This window comes from Diadema setosum, chromosome 9, assembly GCF_964275005.1.
Source record: "Diadema setosum chromosome 9, eeDiaSeto1, whole genome shotgun sequence".
Taxonomy (NCBI): Eukaryota; Metazoa; Echinodermata; class Echinoidea; order Diadematoida; family Diadematidae; genus Diadema; species Diadema setosum.
Window position 1 is genome coordinate 30365144 of NC_092693.1, and position 18351 is coordinate 30383494.

An 18351-nucleotide genomic window follows, 5' to 3' on the forward strand; every position below is an offset into this window, starting at 1 on the left:
ATTCTCCAGAGAGAGTTTTGGGTCATGAGGTCAAGGGTCAAGTGAAAATATTAAAATTTCACTTTTTTCTCCATATCATGCAAATGGTTCAGGTATCTTCATTGAACTTAGTACATATGGATGTACTGAATGGCAGTGATTATGGAATTTAGGGTCATGGGTCAAAGGTCAGGGATCAAAGGTCAAGGTCAACTCCTTTAACTTTCACTACATGTATTTCCCTCTTATTCATGCAATGCCTACAGGATTTTTTTTTTTTAACAGAATATATACATGTCTTACCCAATAGAGATTCTCTTGGAAGTTTCTTACCAAAAGGTCAAAAGGTCAAGTGAAAGTTCTAAATTTCACTTCTTCCACCATATCTCGAAAGTGACTCAAGGTATCATCATGAAACTTAGTAATTATCTATGCAAGTTCTACCTTGGGAATTTTAGGGTCAAAGGTCAAGGGACAAAGGCCAGGTTAAAACGCTAAAATTTTACTATTTAATACTGCAATTACAATTTTTCTCCATACGTTGAAAATTACTTAATGCAGAAACTTATCAAAGGGTCCAAAGTCAAGTAAAAATCCTCAAATCCCCAAACACCTGCACCTTAAACAATATACATCTGTACTGTAGCTATTCATCCAATTATACCTAGTTCAATGAAAGTGAACATTCAATACATTTGTGACAAGCCTGTCATTTTATCATTTTGCCAATTATGTGAAACCATCATCACACATTGCCAAGACATTGTGTGCATTGTGTGGTTATGTTGCAAGTACTTTGTAAACACTGATAAATGTTGGGTGTTTTGTCTACAAGAGTTACAAGGGTTCATTCCAGACAAACGTAATATAAAACAGGTGAGATATCATAAGATTTCATTTTTTCTTCTTTCAGAGGATACCATACCGCCAGTACCAACTTGTCCAGCAGATATAACCAGAACTATTGAGCTGGGTACACCATCCATCGTAGTGACATGGATCGAGCCAACTGCTACTGATAATTCTGGTGTGGCCAATATCCAGTCACGTACCAGTAATTCTGGTGATAGTTTTTCTCCGGGAGCGACTGATGTGATCTACACTTTTGTTGATGGCAGCGGAAACACTGCTTCCTGCACCTTCACAATTACAGTTGGTACAGGTAAAGTACATCTGTTGTTCGTTCATCTATCAGAATTACCTTCAAACTACATGTGATATTCATACACATGTACTCTATCATATTGTATTTGAGGTTAGAAATTTACATGACTTTTATATTCTGTGTTATGATCAGTTATGTTTATGGTAACAGTCACCATGCTAGGTTGGGCCTCTTTTAGTTTGTTTGTTAGTTTGTCTTTTTGTTTGTTTTTTATATTTTTACTGGGATGTCATTTTCTTCCATTGCACAAACTCAAGAAGTTATATGCAAATGTATAGATAGGGAAAAAACAGAAAACAAAAGATTACCTCATTTTTTTTTTTTTAGTTTTTATAAGTTGTAAATGTTTAATCCCACCATTATAATTGCTCATACAAAAAAAAAAATTAAAAAAAATGAAGAAGTGAAATATATTTCTATTGACTCTTCCAAGATGTGTATGTCATGTATGCTACCAGGATTGAAACATGAAAGCATTGAAAACACTGATTGAAAATTAATTCTTACAAGAGTTGAATAAAACAGGGTGAAATCTTGGGTTCTTCTAGTTCATACTACTCCACCAATGCAGAATTGTCCATGGGATATAAACAGAAATGCATTTTTGTTTTCTGACTTGCATGCCAAAACTTGTGCAAATGTGATTCAAGCAACTTTTAAATAGATAAGTCACTGATAAGAGAGAGCATACATGTATGTAGTAGGATTAAATACTCAGTAACGGAAAGATGTTAATTCCGCCAATGACAATGGGTCATCAGCAGCACACCGGCCGCAGGGCAGTCACCACCACCTCCTCTGCCAATACACTGTATCATGGATCTTATTTCATTTCTCTCTTTTTAGTTGATACAACACCACCAGTGCCAACTTGTCCAGCAGATATAACCAGAACTATTGAGCTGGGTACATCATCCATCGTAGTGACATGGATTGAGCCAACTGCTACTGATAATTCTGGTGTGGCCAATATCCAGTCACGTACCAGTAATTCTGGTGATAGATTTTCTCCAGGAACAACCGACGTGATCTACACTTTTGTTGATGGCAGCGGAAACACTGCCTCCTGCACCTTCACAGTTACAGTTGGTACAGGTAAAGTACATCTGTTGTTCATTCATCTATCAGAATTACCTTCAAACTACATGTGATATTCATACACATGTACTCTATCATATTATATTTGAGGTTAGAAATTTACATGACTTTTATATTCTTTGTTATGATCAGTTATGTTTATGGTAACAGTCACCACGCTAGGTTGGGCCTTTTTTTGTGTGTGTTTGGTTTTTTTGTTTGTATTTATGTTTTTACTGGGGTGTCATTTTCTTCCATTGCACAAACTCAAGAAGTTGTATGCAAATATGTAGATAGGGAAAAGAAAGAAAACAAAACATTACTTCATTTTATTTTCTTTTTTAGTTTTTATAAGTTGTTAATGTCTAAACCCACCATTATAATTGCTCATACAACAAAAAAAAAAAGAAATGAAGAAGTGAAATATATTTCTACTGACTCTTCCAAGTGTATGTCATGTATGCTACCAGGATCGAAACGTGAATGCATTGAAAACACTGATTGAAAATTAATTCTTACAAGAGTTGAATAAAACATGGTGAAATTTTGGGTTCTTCTAGTTCATACTACTCCACTAATGCAGAATTGTCCATGGGATATAAAGAGAAATGCATTTTTGTTTTATGACTTGCATGCCAAAACTTGTGCAAATGTGATTCAAGCAACTTTTAAACAGATCTTGTTATATACATTTATCATAAATGGTTATTTTGTTTAATTGTCAATATTACAGTTTTCTGGATAGATACATGCATGTATAATGGCATATGACATGTACTCTTTTTTGATGAGAAGTTTGCTCGATTTTGTTTGTGATGCAGGATTTTTAAGAAATGTCAAACGGCACAATTATTGAATCAGAGAACCAGCTTTCTGATGCTTCACACGCATAGAATATGCTACCAAAGCTGAAAACTAATGTAGCAAAAAAAGCTGCTGAAAACTGCTTATCCAATAAGGGCGAGCCAATGGAGTAAAATGGAGTCAAAAGGGGCCTGAGCTTTCGATCCTAGCAGAATCTTCGTCAGAGGCAAAATGACAAACATGCAGGGAAAGCAATCACATATAAGGACTTTACACAACAAGAACAGACAGGGACAAGCTGGGTACACAGAACAAAGAAACAAAGGAGAGGGAGGTCATGGGCAAGGAGCCCAACAGGTAAAAGGAGGGGGATTAAAGCAGGAGGGTGGACAGACAATAGGCAGAGGAGAGGGGACAGACAAAAGGCAGAGGGGGTCAGTGATGATCATGAGGATCAAGGAGGCAACCAATGAAGGAAAAGGATGAATAGGGAGGCAACATCAAAGAAGATAGGGAACACCAGAGGGATAAAGAAAGGGAAAGAGTGAAAAAAGCAACAGCAAGAGGAAGGGGGGGGGGGGGCTGAGCAAACAGTGAGCCCTGAAAGGTGTACCAGGAGGAGGCAACAAGGGGAAGAAATCAAACATATCAAAGTGTATACATATACACACACAGTAATAATAATGACAAAGAAATAACAGTAATGAAAAGAATATTGATAAAAGAAGTAAAATAAAGCACATATGAAAAACTGGGGGAGAGAAAACTGTATACATTGTAAGTACACAAAAAGCAGGCAAGGCAAGATAAGCACAAGTATGTGTAAACAAACAAAACCGTGTGTGTGTGTGTGTGTATAGGTAGAAAAGGCTGTATAAAAGAGACTCGGACTAGAGGAAGGAATCAATTGGGGAAAAAAGGGTCTGCAAATGGAAAAAGGCACAAAGAAAGAACAAAATGAAATTGAAAAATGAAAAATGAAAAAGCGAATAATAATGGTGATAATAATAATAATAATAAAAAAAAAAAAAAATATATATATATATATATATATATATTTTTTAGAGATATAAGAGGTGGTTAGTCATTTCCCTCCTGGATGTTGAGGCCATGGGGTTGGATGGTGTGAAGTCGTCTCATCCAGAGCTTCTCTCTATCCCTTACAGCCAAGCCCTCAGACTTCGCCGTATCTGCTCTGAGGATTCTGAGTTTTCTTTCCATGCCAGGAACCTGAAGAGACATCTCGCAGCCAGGGGCTACGGTACCAGGAGAGTTCAACAAGCCATCAACAAAGTTCGTTCTCTCCCCAGATCTGAAGTTCTCAAACCGAAAACCAACAAGCAGGACACCACTGACAGAATACCACTCGTGACCACTTTCCATCCCAATCTACCCTCTCTCCACAATATCCTTCGTGATAATCACCATATCCTTCACACCTCTGATCGTCTCTCCCAGGCCGTCCCAGATACTCCCATCCTGGCGTACCGGCGCCCCCACAACCTCAAGGATCTCATCGTCCGTACTGAAGTACCCTCCCTCACTGACAATTCTTCTCCTTTACAGCATGGCACATTCAAATGTTCAGCCAGCAGGTGCATCATTTGTAGCATACACATCCATGAGAGTGACTCTTTCACCAGCAACTCTACCGGCCTCTCTCACCACACAAAGGGAAACATCACTTGTACCACCACTAATGTCGTGTATCTCATCACTTGCAGAATTTGTAGAATCCAGTATGTTGGGGAAACCAAGACAACACTCAAAAGACGCTTCTACGGACATAGATCTACTGTCAACACAGCCAAGCTCGACACTCCAGTGGGCCACCATTTCAATCTACCCGATCATTCCATCACTGATATGACTCTACAGGGCATTGAATCTTTAGGCACTCGTCCAGACACAGTCAGAACCAGCAGAGAGAAGCTCTGGATGAGACGACTTCACACCATCCAACCCCATGGCCTCAACATCCAGGAGGGAAATGACTAACCACCTCTTATATCTCTAAAAAATATATATATATATATATATATATATATATATTTTTTTTTTATTATTATTATTATTATCACCATTATTATTCGCTTTTTCATTTTTCATTTTTCAATTTCATTTTGTTCTTTCTTTGTGCCTTTTTCCATTTGCAGACCCTTTTTTCCCCAATTGATTCCTTCCTCTAGTCCGAGTCTCTTTTATACAGCCTTTTCTACCTATACACACACACACACACACGGTTTTGTTTGTTTACACATACTTGTGCTTATCTTGCCTTGCCTGCTTTTTGTGTACTTACAATGTATACAGTTTTCTCTCCCCCAGTTTTTCATATGTGCTTTATTTTACTTCTTTTATCAATATTCTTTTCATTACTGTTATTTCTTTGTCATTATTATTACTGTGTGTGTATATGTATACACTTTGATATGTTTGATTTCTTCCCCTTGTTGCCTCCTCCTGGTACACCTTTCAGGGCTCACTGTTTGCTCAGCCCCCCCCCCCCCCCTTCCTCTTGCTGTTGCTTTTTTCACTCTTTCCCTTTCTTTATCCCTCTGGTGTTCCCTATCTTCTTTGATGTTGCCTCCCTATTCATCCTTTTCCTTCATTGGTTGCCTCCTTGATCCTCATGATCATCACTGACCCCCTCTGCCTTTTGTCTGTCCCCTCTCCTCTGCCTATTGTCTGTCCACCCTCCTGCTTTAATCCCCCTCCTTTTACCTGTTGGGCTCCTTGCCCATGACCTCCCTCTCCTTTGTTTCTTTGTTCTGTGTACCCAGCTTGTCCCTGTCTGTTCTTGTTGTGTAAAGTCCTTATATGTGATTGCTTTCCCTGCATGTTTGTCATTTTGCCTCTGACGAAGATTCTGCTAGGATCGAAAGCTCAGGCCCCTTTTGACTCCAAAGCTGAAAACTGATATGTATACTGCAGAATCTCAGAGTGTAAAGATGCAATCTCTTGAACAATGTTTTGTTCTCAGATTTTAGTCATACTTCTACCTAGAAATATGTGATGTTGATGTCCACAGTACCACACTGAAATGCAAAAATACTCTGGTACTTCTTTTTCTGTTTGAAGAAAAAAAAAAATGTTATTATTGTTTGCACACAGTGGACACCATTCCGCCCACACTGGTCTGCCCTAACAGCATCACGGACACTACATTCCTGGGGAACACGGCTGGAATAACTGTCACCTGGGTGGAGCCAACAGTAACCGATATTTCCAACAATGTGGTTGTGACCTCCAACTTTGCGTCCGGTGATACGTTCCCTGTGGGGAACACGGTGGTGACGTATACAGCCACCGACGCCTCTAGCAACTCGGCTCAGTGTTCCTTCACAGTCACCATCATGGAGGGTATGGGATCCTTTGCTGCTCATTCTGGGCATCCATTCACTCATCATTGAAGTTCTTTTCTTGCTGTCTTATTTATTTGGGGGGAGAGGGGGAGGGGAGGTAATTGGGAAGGTGGTTTGCTCCTTTGCAATATATCATCCCATCAGGGTCAACTCCTATGACATTAATTGGCACAGGTACAATGTGATAGTGCAATTGACTTTACTGACTTTCACTTACCGTAGATGATTTTCAATGAAACATGAAAGCACGAAGGCAATCAATAAAATAAAGTATGCTGAAACATGTCATGTTACTAAAATTATATTGTATATGGCAATAGTACGACTTTTTCATAACCAGAGTTAGCCGTGCAGTTTATTTTTGCTCCAAAACATCAGTATTGTGTTGTCATTCTCTGTGTGAGTGAATATGAATGTTTCCCTTGAATAAGACTCAACACTACTGTGGTGGTAGAATGTATACATTAAAGCTATTCATTGATATTTAGGGTAAGACTGGAAATGAAAAGATGTGAATTCTTAAAGACAGGGTTTTTTTTTTTGCTTTTAATCAGCATGATGGATTTTATTACTGTGAATTGATTTCATTTGCCTTCTTTTTTTTTGCACATACTTCTATACTGTAAGAATGAAGTGTTTATTTTTATTGATAGTTCTGTTTAATAGTATGTTAAGTTTGCCCCTTTAACAAACAAATTCACCTTGATATACCTTTTGTATGTATGGATTTAGTGAATGTCATAATATTCGTAAAACACATCAGCGAAAGTTTGAGGAAAACCCGACAATTTAATCTGTTCAAAAGTAGTGAAATTTTAGAGTTTCTGTACAGTCACTGCTGGATCAGAAGACTACTACAGCTTGCACCAAACCACGCACACAAAAAAAAAAACCACAGTTTCTTGGACCTATCAATTTGCCAAATGTGAGCAGAGAGCTATGAGAGGGTCATCAGATTACATATCCTTGAAGTTTACACCCCATTTCCTTACCAACAGTTTAGAGGTTCTGTTGTGAAATACTTGTACATTCTCTCATTCTTTATTTTCCCCCACTGCACTCTGTCTGTTGGTATAGTTGACACCGTACCACCTACCATTCTCAACTGTCCGCAAGAGGCCATTGCCGTGGCAGTTAGCTTCAACCAGAATCAAGCAGTGGTCAACTGGCCAGTTGTAATGGCCACTGACAACTCCAACACGCAGAGTGTGACACAGAGGTCTCACAGCAGTGGAGATGTCTTCCCGGTTGGCCCGACGACAGTCACCATCACGTTTTCTGATGAGTCTGGCAACACTGCTCAGTGTGTCTTTGAAGTTGTTGTGTACCAAGGTAAATTTAACACCATCGGGCCACATATCATACATGTATGTGTCTACCCAGCCCAAACCCCACAAAAATCCCAGAGTAGGATGCTCTGTAATGGACCAAAATATGTCAATTGTGTTGATTTACTCAAATATTTTAAGTTTAAGTCTTTAAGAGACCTTGATATCCTCTATACAGTTAAATTCACTTATTTGTGAAGTTGTTAATTGGCATGTGCTAAAAGTATGCAGAATAATCCTATACACGTATATCATGTTACCACAATGTACTAATCTAAAAATTGAAATTCATGTCATGTGGTAATTGATGCCATTTAGCACAACATGTAGCTAGCACAAAAATAGTCAATGTGTTGCATTTTTGTTATTCTAAGTTTTCTTCAGACTGGTGAATGCAGCTAAATACAGGCTATCCAGTCATTTTGCAAGATAGAAAATGAAAGCAAACAAACAAGTCTGTAGGTTTGCTTCTGCCCCAAGTTGAGTGTCTGTGTACTTTTGTGTGTGTCTCAAATCTGTCTAAATAATGTGTACAAGTCTCTATAAATACTTTGAGGGTGAATGTATTGGCTCTTCTGACATTCAGTGGACTCCACGGCACCTCAGATCATTGGCTGTCCAGGAGACATGACGAGGACCCTGACCCTGGAACAGAACTCTGTCCAAGTGTTCTGGACAGCCCCAACGGCATCGGACAATTCTGGAAATGCCCCGACCATAACCAGCAACTTTTCACCAGGAGATAGCTTTGGACTCGGCGAGTGGCGCGTTGTCTACACCGTGACAGATGAGGCAGGCAACTCCGTGCAGTGCACATTCACTATCACCGTGATCAGAGGTGTGGATTTATAGATTCAGAATGCCCTGAAAAGCAGGCAGTAATTTAGCGGTCTTTAGTAACAGTTACAGTGATAAGTAGATAATGTGAAATATAAACATTCTAAGAACAGTGTCAGCTAATGTCTTTATCAAGGGTAATGCTCTATGGAGTTACATTGTAGTAGTCTGTAATATCATGAAATCAATTGTAGAACAAGTTCTGGAAACATTCACTACTTTGATTTAAAGGCTCATTTCTCTTGAATAGTCTAGTTCTGCAACGAAATGTTGTTTTGCTGTTTTATTATCTAAACCTCTTCAAATCATCTAAGATTAGTTTTGCACAGAATCAAATGGATACGATGCATGGAAAAGATAATAATGATAATAATAATTGCATTTATATGGTGCTTCATACTTGTGTTTCTAAGCGCACTGGTGCTATTCATACAAAAATACTAGAAAACACGATAACATTAGCAAAACCAGCATAACAGTTACAAAAGAAGAAGAAAAAAAAATACATGTGATACAGTGATACAATAATTAATAACTGACTGTGTGCGCCTCCAGAAAAAAAAAAGAAGAAAAGATTACAACTGATTAAATAGGTGAGTTTTGAGAAGAATTTTAAATGATTCAACAGATGGGGCATTCTGAATATAAAGAGGGAGTTTATTCCAAAGGGTGGGGGCAATGGAAGAGAAGGCTCGGTCACCATAACGGGTTTTTGTACGTGGGCCATGAAGGTAATTGGGGAGAAGAAGATGAACGGAGGGTCTGGCAGAAGAGGAGGAGCGAAGAGAGACTAGCTTTTGAAGATACATGGGTGCAAGATTAACCCGTTCCTTACGGGAACCTGGTTTACCAGGTTCCCAAAATGAAGACAAGGGTGCCTGCTTCAGTGACCTAAGTCCATGTTTCTTTGTGTTAAAATGCTCAGAAAAGTGGGTTTGATAATAAGATCAGAGTTTATTCTATCAGGATTTGTTCTCCTGCTGTTTAAAAAAGGGGGTTTTACAGTATTATGTACCTTTTCCTGATTTAGTGTTTTGCTTGTTCTGCTGTAAACTCGTACGAACATGTACATAATGATCAAGGCTGAGATCAGTTAGAAATGCGGGTTCGCTGACCCCAGTCACCTCATTCAGGTACCTGGTTTTGCGTAGAACAAAAGATTCTGAGAGCTCATCAGCACACGCTCTATTCATACCTCGCACCCGATCGATATTTCCATTGTTCACGGGCACATGTAGTTGACCGTAGAAAGGGGGACACAATGAACCGCTTGACTGCCTTCAAACAGCTGTATTACCAACCTGTGTGCCTCTCTGTCGACGGGCGAAAAGAATCTCGTTTGGGGGCATTAAAGGCACTCAGAGAATTGCGGAAGGAACGGGTTAAGATGATAGCTATTTTATCTCAAAACCCATTTAACGTGCATTCAGCTGGTTTGTATCACTTTCTCTTTCACTATTGGATAAAGGGTTTTAATACCAGGATTCTGTGAGATGATGAGATTCTTTTCATGGATCTATATAAGCAAGCACCATTTTTAGTAACCAAAGTTAGTTGAGCTGAGGTGTTTCTAATATATTTTTTTTTCTTCCCTTCAGAGGACAATGTTCCACCACAAGTGCAATGCCCCGCTGATATCACCTCGATTGTCCTTGCTGGAACTGCCGGTGAGGTGGTGACATGGAATATGCCAACTGTCTCGGATAATTCAGGGGTAGTCATCTTTGTTTCATCGACCGCAAACCCTGGAGACTTTTTCCCCATCGGAGGGACCACCGTTATTTACAACTATCAAGACCCATCAGGAAATACAAACTTTTGCTCCTTCACCGTCACTATCAATGTCGGTAAGCATTGGTCAGGCCCAGTGGTTCCACCTACACAAAAAAGGGAACTACTGGTAGGTAGTCGTTGCTTCTGGTTGTTGTTGTTATAAAATGTCTTTTTCAGCAGCCATATATTCTGCACAGATCGGACTTTCATTGTCATGGCTGCAGATAGTTGCAAATTCTCGTTTTGGAACTCTGGTTGAAGAGTCCGTTTGGAGTATTAAAGAGTCCAGGGCCCTGTTTCACTATTAAACATGAGAACTATATCCAGTCAAACAATGAACCAATGTTGGGACAGATTCAGGTCAGGTTTAGTTGGGAAGGATCCATAGGCATTCAAGGTGTATTCTAGAACAGAGCATTGGGTGCAAAATACATTGTATTGTTCCCAACTACCTTAATGGTGATACAGTTCCTACAAAACTTTTGAGGATTGATTGATCCGAGAATTGTTCCTTGGAAAGATCAGTTCCATTGAACTTATAGGATTGATTTTAGAGCTTATTGAAGCAGGCCCCAGGAATCTTGACAAGATAATTAAACACTTTTTTGTTTTTTAGTGAAAACTAGACAATGAGGGATAAAATGACTGACATTTGTAGCAAAGACGCTACATGCTTGCATGCACACATACACACAATATTTGCACACGCACACACACACATGAACACTTAAATGATTATTTTGTTTTCACTGTACATGATAGGTGATCCATGCAGTCCCGACCCCTGCCTGAATGGAGGACAATGTGTGAGAGAGGGCCTGGATAGCTTCCGCTGTATATGTACTGACTGCTTCACAGGACAAACCTGTGCCACACGTAAGTAATCACTCCTGTAAGAGTGTACATTTTTTGCAGTGTGGAAATTTTCACGTATTTCATGCAACCAGAAGGTAGCGCAAAAATGAAAGCATGCAAATATTTTTTGCACGTCATGTGTTCCATTACTTGATGTCCTGATTCCGTGGAATTAATAACATGCAAGATTCATCTTACCCGGCCAAGCGTGAAAGATTGCTCGTTTGTAAATATCCACTTTTAAAGCATCCCATTGTGGCTCTTCCGTGCCCCACCCACCTCCGAACATTTTTTATAAGAATTAAAATGCAGTGAATAATTTCCCAGGTATTTCCCAGGTATAATGATGATCATTTTGTTAGGATTATAAGAATAAAGACAAGACAGAAACTACAGAGAAATCTTCTCCAGATTTAACACAGCCCATAAATCTTCTCCATCAACACTCTGCTGTGTTGCGAACATTGGATATCTAGCTGACGTGTTTGAATACTGTAAAACACAATATTTTCGCGGCATGAAATTTTTGCGAATTGGAACTGACAATCTTTTTCGTGGCAAGAAATTTTCGCGAGTTGCCTCTAATGTATATTGTAAAGACAAGAACTTTCACATGCATTTATAAATTTTGCAAATCTTGGCTCTTAGGAAATGCGCAGAATTAAAATGCACACGATTATACCTCATTTTACAGTAACAAAGCCATTTCTTTGGATGAAATAAAGAGTGTTTAGAAAAACAGTGAGAAATGTGATGAAATCATTCAACCTTGTGAGGATGGTTTAAATTTGACACAGCCCCTATATCTCCTCCATCAACATACTGCTTTGATGTGTCACTTAAATCCTCTATCTCTTACCATCTGCAGCTATTGATCCTTGTGCTCAGGATCTGTGTGAAAACGGTGCAGCATGCATCCCTGTACCAGGTTCCTGTGTGTCGTACACATGCCAGTGCCCTGCATGCTTCACTGGCCCTTACTGCACTGAAGGTAAACAACACTGAGGGTTTCACAATATCTATCCTTATTATCGTATTACAACACTTTATCTAGACTTGGTAGATGAAGTGAAAGGGAAACATGATACATGTATTCCAACATATACACTTAATCACATCTCTTAATAAATTCTTCATCAAGAGAAATGAATTAGAGATCAACTACCATCACACACAGTCTAGAGTCTTCGGGGAAGTTTCCAAAAGACAAAAAAAAAAAAACCCCCAGAAGAAAAGAACATGTCTACGTTTGTATATCCCATATCAGTTCATTATGTTGTATGTTTTACCACTTTTTGTTTAGCAAGTTTAATTGCAAATACCTCAAATTGACAAGAGTGGAGTTAAGTCGTTTTGCGATCAAACTCTTCATGCAATATCACATGTATTGTTCCTTCTGTACATCTCTTTGTGGCATAATGAAAATTCCTCTGCACATCCAGCCATTGACTCCTGTGAGAACCACCAGTGCCAGAACGGCGGTGCTTGTACCATCGACCCCAATGACTGCGAAACCTACACCTGCACATGTCCTCTCTGCTATACAGGACAATTCTGTGAAATCTGTAAGTACAATTTGTAGCAAGACAGCATTCGGGAATGTTTTAACAATGCAAAATCTATTGCAAGGGATATTGTAAGCTTCAAGCGTTTCAGAAGGAATGCTGTCAGCCTTGATAGACATTTTATACATATACTGTATACGCTGTTATTTTCGCGTACAGATATTTTCACGAATGACGAGGTCATAGACATTTTCGCGAGATGTTGTTTTCGCGAATCGACGCTGACCTTTACATTAGTGCTCTATTAACAAAGCACATGTAGACATTTTCGCGTGTTGTTAAATTCGTGACCCAACTGTGATTTGCGAAAATTAAACCCTCGCGAAAATAACAGCTTATACAGTAGATGGATGGATAGATAGATAGATAGATAGATAGATAGATAGATAGATAGATAGATAGATAAATAGATATATAATGTTCTATAATAAAGACATAACAGTTCATTCTATGTTTCCAAAGCATCTTGTTGTTGATATAAATGTTAAGATATATATCTAGTTTTAATAGATATTTTTTGTGTGATATAGACTGAGAAGTACCCTAATGAGAGAGAAAAAAAGATAAATTTAACAAACTTGATTGGCAAAAAATAAAAGAAAAGAATTCTTGACTTCCTTTCATGGAGCAAAACTTTGTTGGATTGATGCAGTTGATGCAATATTTCTTTCTTCTAACGATGTGCTGTTTTCTTTCACAGTCATCAATCCATGCGACAATCACCTGTGTCAAAATGGTGCCCAGTGCATCCCTGTTGGCCCTGTCTGCACCGAGTACCAGTGCGCTTGCTCAGGTTGCTTCACCGGGGCTTACTGCGAGGACGGTAAATTATTCATCTAGGATATAGGACCTCATCTAGGATTGGACTTTTGTTTAAGACACAGAATAGCAAGCAAGAGGATATTGTCCCCCAATAAAAAAAAAACAACAACAACAAGTCAAATCTGCTCTTTTTAAGCCACCTCTCTTTAATAACCACTTGTCTATGATGACCACATTTTGTTTGTCCTTTGAGCAGTCATTGGACACAGGTACATAGCAATAAGGTACAATTTGAATTCTTACGTAAATTATTGACATATCTACTGTGAAAGTGGACTTTTTTGTGTGATCTTTTTTTTTTTTTCTTTTTGCTCGGGGCAAAAAAAAAAGTGATTATCAGTGAAGTTCACTCTGAGTTTGTCAAGGAGGGAACTATATATTTTACTGTTAAGAAAAGAATAGTTGTGTTTTGTTATTAAGTTTTGTGCAAGATTCATTAAAATTTCCACATAGTGAAATATTCTACATCTGCAGTATCACAAAGAGAAAATTAAATAAGTCTGATGTCAAGCATAGAATGTTTTTTGGGGTTTTTTTGGTTTATCTTGGTCTGTTTCCTGTTTGTCAAGACTAATCTTCACCCTAATGTGACATGTGATATCTGTTAAGGAGATGGCAAAGTGGAGTTGAATATTCCTCTCTGCATTCCTTTATTTTATTTTATTTTATTTTGGGGGGAGGAGGGCACTGGTGAGATAAGGGATGGGGTGTAAAGATAGAATATCAGTTTCATGGAATTGTCACCAGTCATGTTATTTACAGCATTGTAGGCTCCTAGAATCCATTGATTCATTTCCCTGAGATGAGCAAAGGCCTTGGATTTTTTTCCCCAACTGTCCCCTCCCATCCCACCCCCCCCCCCCACCCCTCCTGGAAGCCTCACTACATCTATAAATGTGTTCTCCATGCAGCTCGAGACCCGTGCGTTGGATCGCCTTGTCAGAACAACGGCCAGTGCTCTGCCATAACGACAGATGCAAACTGCTTCTCCTACACCTGTGATTGTGTGGGATGCTTCACCGGCTACAACTGTGAAATAGGTGAGATGCTACAGTGACATTGTTTTGACCTTCCTGATGTTGCGTTCACGTATCGTCAGCTGAGAACAACAAGGGTGCTATTGCATTTTGAGCGTAGTTAAAACTGATATCAATTGTGGTGTAATAAAAAGTTGTGTAATGAAAAGGGTAGATTTATAAGTAATGTTACACAGTGCCCCTATAGTTTAAATTGTTATATTTTAGTAAAAATGAAAATAATCTAAGATTGACGCCATAATGTAGTAGACAGCAAGCTCAACAACATGATACAAGTAACTCAATACATTCCAAAATTGAAGTAAAGCCCTTCTTGTTCTCAGCTAATGATATGTAAACCAAGCATTGCTAGAGGGAAATGTTTGTGTGTACAGGTCATCATTTCACATAATTATCTTTTGATACCCATTCTACCGTATGGATTTCTCTGCATGCATGCGGAAGTGCTCTGCTATCTCAGATCTTTTGTAATAACAGTTCCCATGACAGTTCCTATGGAGAGGTTACAATAGTGGCAAATCAGAATGATCATTCATGAGTATAACATATTGTTCCAGGGCCTATGAAGTGCCATAAAAAAGAAAAGAAATAAAGTAGCAACAAAACACACCACATTCTTTTGAATACGTTTCCGACAATACTACTTGTTTGTATCATAGTAATAAAGATAATCTTAGCTAGCTTTTATATAGCACAATTCACACTTGTTGATTATCTGAATGCACTTTACAGACTATTATTACACAGGTCACTGGGTACATTATTTCAAACCAGCACTGACAGTGCTCATGCTCCACTCCCTAGGGAGCATTCCAGCCAGTCGCAGCCATTTTCATGTGTACACGTGGTGCTGATAAACCGACCTAAACTTTCTCATCCTACTGGGTATCCATGTATAAATCCTGGGTGGAGAGCGGCAATGTGGACAAAGTGCCTTGCTGAAGAGCAAACGTGTCGGGTTTAGCATGGGCTCAAACTCACAAACCATATACCACATTCACATCATTCAAAGATGAGTGTTCTGATCCACGACATCTCCATCATGTATACCCTTTTGACATCGTATTACCTTTGCATTTCCGATGTGCAGCCGATCCATCACCGTGTCTGCAGAACCCGTGCCAGAATCAGGGAGTTTGTCAAGAAATCAGTGGCTTGTGCTCTGCCTACCAGTGTGTGTGCCCCGCGGGCTTCGGTGGAGTCAACTGTGAAATTGGTGAGTGAAGGAACTGTTTTTATCATCTTTTACTTTGTTTTTGTTTGCACTATTTTTCTTACTTTTCATATGAAATACAATTGTCAAAACTTAGTAGAGTATGGTCTGAAGTGTGATCTGTATTTTTATACTAATACCACAGAGTGATTAGATTGTGAATGTAATGATGGGATGCTTTTCAAGTGATTCTGATGTATTATTCTTGTAAAGTTAGAATATATTTTTTTCATCCATCTCTCTGTCCATATGTCTGTCTGTTTGTCTATTTCTCTATCTTTCTTTTTCTTTCCTTCTCTCTGTTCTGTTCTGGTGCAAAAGTTTTCCCCTTTATTAATCAGTTTCCCAAGAAATTTTGGAAGGCAATTAGTAAATGCAATCAAGTCTTGCCAGCCTTGTAAAAATTTTGACGTAGTTGATATGTTTATGTTTTGTTCCTCCAGTGATCTCGGAAAATGCAAATCCCTGCAACTCCTTCCCATGTGCCAATGGTGGAGAGTGCCTTACCCTGGACAGCCAATTCTACACTTGTCTTTGCCGAGATGGCTATGCTGGAATTAACTGCCAGCAGATGACCGGTGAGTGTCCTTCCCATTCTTTACAATGGCCATTAAGTTCACCTCCAGAAGAAATTGGTTTTTGCATCATGATGCAAAACTCCATTTTTTTTTTGATTTTGTTGTTTGCCACCATTCAAACAGCCAAAAAAGAAAAACAAAAATCACTTGGCTGCAATTGAAGTGCTCTGAATCACCAGACTGCTCATGCCTACACAGTGGATGAAGCCTGGATGGGTGACCCCGGGGGTATGGTTGCAGTGGCAACCAATTGTTACCAACCTTCAAGACAAATTTTACTCTCAGAGTTAAGGTAAAAATTGACCAGTCACCAATGTTAAACTGCTGATGTTATTATAAGAGATACCACTACTTTGACTTGACGTGAATCTTTATACATTCTATTTCTGTCTTGCAGCTGCCGTTCCAGGCTTCGACTCCTGCAATGCTAATCCATGTCAGAATGGCGCTACCTGTTACAACAGCTACCACAGCAACGATCCCACTCCTACCATGTACACTCCTCAGTACTACTGCATGTGTGCTCAAGGATTTACTGGCACAAATTGCCAGCTGCCTACTGGTAAGAGACTGATTTCAGAGTAGAATATAGAGTTTTGTATCTAAGCTTTGAATCATATTAAGTAACTGTTGGTGAGATGGTGCTTGTGTCGTATTGTTATCTGTTGTGATGACTTTCAGTGAAAGAAAAATACATAGGTTGTATGACATACGTGTAGGGACTGATATATGGGCAGGCAGGTGGAAAATAGAGAGATATAGACTGACAGATAGATAGATAGATAGATAGATAGATAGATAGATAGATAGATAGATAGATGATAGATAGATAGATAGATAGATAGATAGATAGATAGATGATAGATAGATAGATAGATAGATAGATAGATAGATAGATGATAGTTAGATAGATAGATAGATAGATAGATAGATAGATAGATAGATACATGTAGATATTGTACACGTAGATAGATACGTACATACAAACATACAAACATACATTTAGATATTGGAGATAATAGATAGATAGATAGATAGATACATGTAGATATTGTAGATAGATACATACATACAAACATACAAACATACATTTAGATATTGGAGATGATAGATAGGTAGATAGATAGATAGATAGATAGATACATGTAGATATTGTAGATACATACAAACGTACAAACATACATGTAGATATTGGAGAGAATAGATAGATAGATAGATAGATAGATAGATAGATAGATAGATAGATAGATAGATAGATAGATACATGTAGATATTGTAGATAGATACATACATACAAACATACATTTAGATATTGGAGATAATAGATAGATAGATAGATAGATAGATAGATAGATAGATAGATAGATAGATAGATAGATAGATAGATAGATGTAGATATTGTAGATAGATACATACATACAAACATACAAACATACATTTAGATATTGGAGATAATAGATAGATAGATAGATAGATAGATAGATAGATAGATAGATAGATAGATAGATAGATACATGTAGATATTGTAGATAGATAGATACATGAAGATATTGTAGATAGATAGATGCATACAAACATACAAACATACATTTAGATATTGGAGATAATAGATAGATAGATAGATAGATAGATAGATAGATAGATAGATAGATAGATAGATACATGTAGATATTGTAGATAGATAGATACATGTAGATATTGTAGATAGATAGATGCATACAAACATACAAACATACATTTAGATATTGGAGATAATAGATAGATAGATAGATAGATAGATACATGTAGATATTGTAGATAGATACATACATACAAACATACAAGCATACATTTAGATATTGGAGACAATAGATAGATAGATAGATAGATAGATAGATAGATAGATAGATAGATAGATAGATAGATGGGTAGATAGATAAATTGAGATATAGATAGATCTCAGATTTGTAGATA

General features: G+C 38.2%; 1 protein-coding gene across 1 annotated transcript in view; it reads left to right on the plus strand.

Annotated features, from left to right (window-relative positions):
* The window catches only part of LOC140233293 (uncharacterized), a 177877-nt gene that overhangs the window by 125297 nt on the left and 34229 nt on the right, over window positions 1–18351 (plus strand). Inside the window, exons 52-66 of the mRNA XM_072313402.1 lie at window positions 893–1141; window positions 1991–2239; window positions 4170–4994; window positions 6140–6388; window positions 7468–7722; window positions 8305–8556; window positions 10154–10402; window positions 11091–11204; window positions 12052–12174; window positions 12626–12748; window positions 13449–13571; window positions 14482–14610; window positions 15698–15823; window positions 16264–16398; window positions 16796–16960. Coding sequence (XP_072169503.1) covers window positions 893–1141; window positions 1991–2239; window positions 4170–4994; window positions 6140–6388; window positions 7468–7722; window positions 8305–8556; window positions 10154–10402; window positions 11091–11204; window positions 12052–12174; window positions 12626–12748; window positions 13449–13571; window positions 14482–14610; window positions 15698–15823; window positions 16264–16398; window positions 16796–16960 — 3366 coding nt within the window. The remainder of the gene's footprint in view (window positions 1–892; window positions 1142–1990; window positions 2240–4169; window positions 4995–6139; window positions 6389–7467; window positions 7723–8304; window positions 8557–10153; window positions 10403–11090; window positions 11205–12051; window positions 12175–12625; window positions 12749–13448; window positions 13572–14481; window positions 14611–15697; window positions 15824–16263; window positions 16399–16795; window positions 16961–18351) is intronic.